This window comes from Triplophysa rosa, linkage group LG2, assembly GCF_024868665.1.
Source record: "Triplophysa rosa linkage group LG2, Trosa_1v2, whole genome shotgun sequence".
NCBI lineage: Eukaryota > Metazoa > Chordata > Actinopteri > Cypriniformes > Nemacheilidae > Triplophysa > Triplophysa rosa.
This window is the reverse complement of record NC_079891.1, coordinates 12,602,735-12,606,125: the sequence shown is the minus strand read 5'-3', so window position 1 is coordinate 12,606,125 and position 3,391 is coordinate 12,602,735. Positions and strand designations below refer to the sequence as shown.

The 3,391-nt window shown below is 40.3% G+C and overlaps 1 protein-coding gene across 1 annotated transcript; it reads left to right on the top strand.

Moving 5' to 3' along the window:
• Positions 1-187: 187 nt before the first annotated feature.
• Positions 188-2,229, top strand: LOC130563562 (glutamate receptor 4-like). The gene is made up of 2 exons (XM_057349190.1): positions 188-452; positions 2,063-2,229. The coding sequence occupies exons 1-2, from the start codon at positions 380-382 to the stop codon at positions 2,227-2,229; spliced, it is 240 nt and encodes a 79-aa protein (XP_057205173.1). The 5' UTR covers positions 188-379.
• The last annotated feature ends 1,162 nt before the right edge of the window (positions 2,230-3,391 follow it).

Genomic DNA, 3,391 nt, shown 5'->3' with positions numbered 1-3,391 from the left:
TTAAAATTTAGGTTTATGAGTTTAACCAAACCATGAACCCTGAGCAATAACAGTGATGCATGTTTGAGCAAACACCACCGAAAACCTCAAGACCTGAGAGCCAAAGAGCGCAGAGAGAGAGAAAGAGCGCATGTCTCTCTCTCTCTCTCTCTCTCTCTCTCTGCGCGCTCTCTCTCATAGCGTTCAGCAGTACGGGCAGACTCTTCTCTTCTCTCTCTTCAGTGGATACAGCGGGGAACAGACAGATCGCCTGTGGGATGGATTATTAAAATTACCCTTGCGAGAATATTCATCTGTTTCCTTTTCATTTACTCGCCGTCACACTCTCTCGTGTACACCCATCCATCCATGTGTCCGGACGGGTTCTGAATCGGGCAGAATGCGGATCCTGGTGCTGATTCCGCTGCTGTGGGGTCTTAGTGAGGGGGCTTTCCCCAGCAGTGTCCAAATCGGTGAGTTTAACACTTCTAACACGCATGCATGCTAGATAGATAGATAGATAGATAGATAGATAGATAGATAGATAGATAGATAGATAGATAGATAGATAGATAGATAGATAGATAGATAGATAGATAGATAGATAGATAGATAGATAGATAGATAGACAGTCCCATTTGAGTGCAACAGTTATAATCTATGTATACTTTAAATAGCCTTTATGCTGAACTGTTGTGTTGGCTTTGCTCCTGCACTTGGCATCTTGATGAAATCTTTAAAGGGTTCTGCTACTGTTTACAAGCTAAAGAACCACGGCTGTAATCAAATATATAAATGGATAAATATTTAACTACTACAACTACATTGATCCAGTGTGAGAGACTAGGATGCATTTTCAGTCACATCATCAACACCGTTCTTTACACAAATACTATATATGTCACAAAAACATTATAAACGGGTTGAATAATTTACACTACCCCCTGTACACCTAGGTCACAGTTTAAGAAGAACAAACATTACAAACCCAAGAGTGCACATTAGGTTGCAAATTTTACATGCACCAAATGCACAAGAATTCAAAACATTCTCACTGGTGTCTTTAAAAACGAAAAAAAAGTGTATAAATTGGGCTTTGAAAAATGAAACAATGAAATGTTGGAGGGTTTTTGCATAATTGTCTATGAAGTCAATGATCGTAGAAAAGTTCATAAGTATTTGTTATGCGTACATTGCACACTGATTTGGGTCATGTTGAACGTGAGCGTTCATGAGTTTTACTGGTGTGTGGGTTTGGTCCACATGTTGAAGGTGGGTGTAAATGAGGAAGACTGTGATCCGAGCGCATGTTGATTGTGTTTTTGTACTTTTGGTCTTCAGTTCTGAGGATCACTGCAGTACTCTGTCAAACCTTCTTCCCTCCTGACTCCAATCAAAGTTTAACATTTCATCAGACTCACAGCTCTGGGTCCAATTAATATCAACAGAACACTACGGACGGATGCCCACCTCGCTCTCACACACACATTCTCTGTTAGCTCTTGCGGGATGTGTCTTGCTTGTGTGTTCAGTCACTGCATTGCTCATTGAGATGGAGGGTCTCGCGCCATAATGAGATGCGGTCGCTGACTCGCACCTTTGACGGCACTGCCGATGAAGTTAATACGCTAAATACAGACACACATACTCACAGATACACACACGCTCCATATGCACGAATCCCTAACTGCAATGCAATGAACAATGCTTGTGTTGTTCCTCGCACATAATAGGATCTCATAGAGCAGTTAGCCAAAACGTCCATCAAAAGACATAAAGAGAGGAGAATTGGAGAGGATGTGACAGAACAGAACGTGACATCCGCCCTGCCAAGTGTAGACACACATACTGCAGCAACAACACAGCCACAAATAACACACATAATTGCGATGCTTACGGAAACAGTTCGCTAATAATAAACACTCATTTTAAACCTGTAAGACTTCATAACTAAAACACCAAATACAGCCAAAAGAGGGAGTTAGTGATGACAGAATCTTTTTTTTTGGTGTACTTTTCCTTTAAGACACGCTTACCCCTCCCTCTCGTCTTCACACTTCTCTCTTGCTCTCACTCTTTCCAGGTGGGTTGTTTATAAGAAACACGGATCAAGAATACACGGCTTTCCGCTTGTCCATATTTCTACACAACACCAGTCCAAATGCAACGGAGGCCCCCTTCAACCTGGTTCCTCACGTGGACAATATCGAGACCGCCAACAGCTTTGCCGTCACCAATGCCTGTGAGTGAAACATGTCAATCAAAAGTTGTGTGTGTTGGGTCAGTCAAACTCAATTGAGCGTGCTGTATTTATAGTGAAGAGCTATTCGGAAGTTGGCTTTCTGAAGAGTGTGGTGCTTTTGATGTTTTGGCTCAACCACTGGTGAGAGTTTGGGTTACAGTAACAGACAGTGGGCGAGTAGTTGTCTGTTTCTGTATTTCTTCATGGCTTTGCTTGTTTGCCTGTGGTTTTAGTTAGTGTTTTAGCTGAGCTACATAATGTGCAAAGACAATTTTGTTTGGTCAACACACGTGTTCCTATACAGTACATACACTATAAAAAATGTGGGGTTATTTTCAACCCAATGTTGGGACAAACCCAACTGTTGGGATGTAAAATGTTCTATGCTGGGTTGTTGGGCCACATTTAAACCATTTTCTGGGTTACTTTAACCCAATGAGTTGGGTTTGTCCCTTCCTTACCCAACACTGGGTTGAAAATATAGTGTACTAGAGTTTCCTTCAAATGACTGTGACATTAAACAAGATTCATTATAAATCAGGTAATGTCAACAGTTTACCTTTAGCTAACTTGCTCAGAAAGAATCTCAATAAAAATATTTGCTTTGCAAAGAAAAAGGTGGTTGAACTGAAACACATTGTTGTGTTGTTACAAATGACATTCTGACACAGAATCGAACTGTTTGTGTTCACTGGTCTACAGTATTTCTGAGTATTTCGAAGTCTTGTAATGCTTTATTACTTATACATATTGCAGTTTATCATCCACTGTCAGGAGTAAGTTAGCCATTGACTTCTGAAGAGTATAAACATGTCTAACTCAGTCAATGTTGTGAGTTTTAAGCAGGACCAGTTTGCTTAGACAACGGCTTACATTGGTGCAGAAAATACAGTCTGTGTATTTAATGTGAAAAAAATACTTTTTAGTTCTTTAAAGTAACTGTAAGAAAACCATTAACTGGTGCTTAAAAGAACGCAGACACAAATTCACTTATCTGAAGAATCACTCTGTAGTTTATTTTACTGGAATATACACTCACCTAAAGGATTATTAGGAACACCATACTAATACGGTGTTTGACCCCCTTTCGCCTTCAGAACTGCCTTAATTCTACGTGGCATTGATTCAACAAGGTGCTGAAAGCATTCTTTAGAAATGTTGGCCCATATT

Coding starts and splice junctions, on each gene's coding strand:
- LOC130563562 (XM_057349190.1), top strand. CDS start 380: ATGCGGATCCTGGTGCTGATTCCGCTGCTGTGGGGTCTTAGTGAGGGG. Junction 453..2,062: donor CCCCAGCAGTGTCCAAATCG/GTGAGTTTAACA, acceptor CACTCTTTCCAG/GTGGGTTGTTTATAAGAAAC.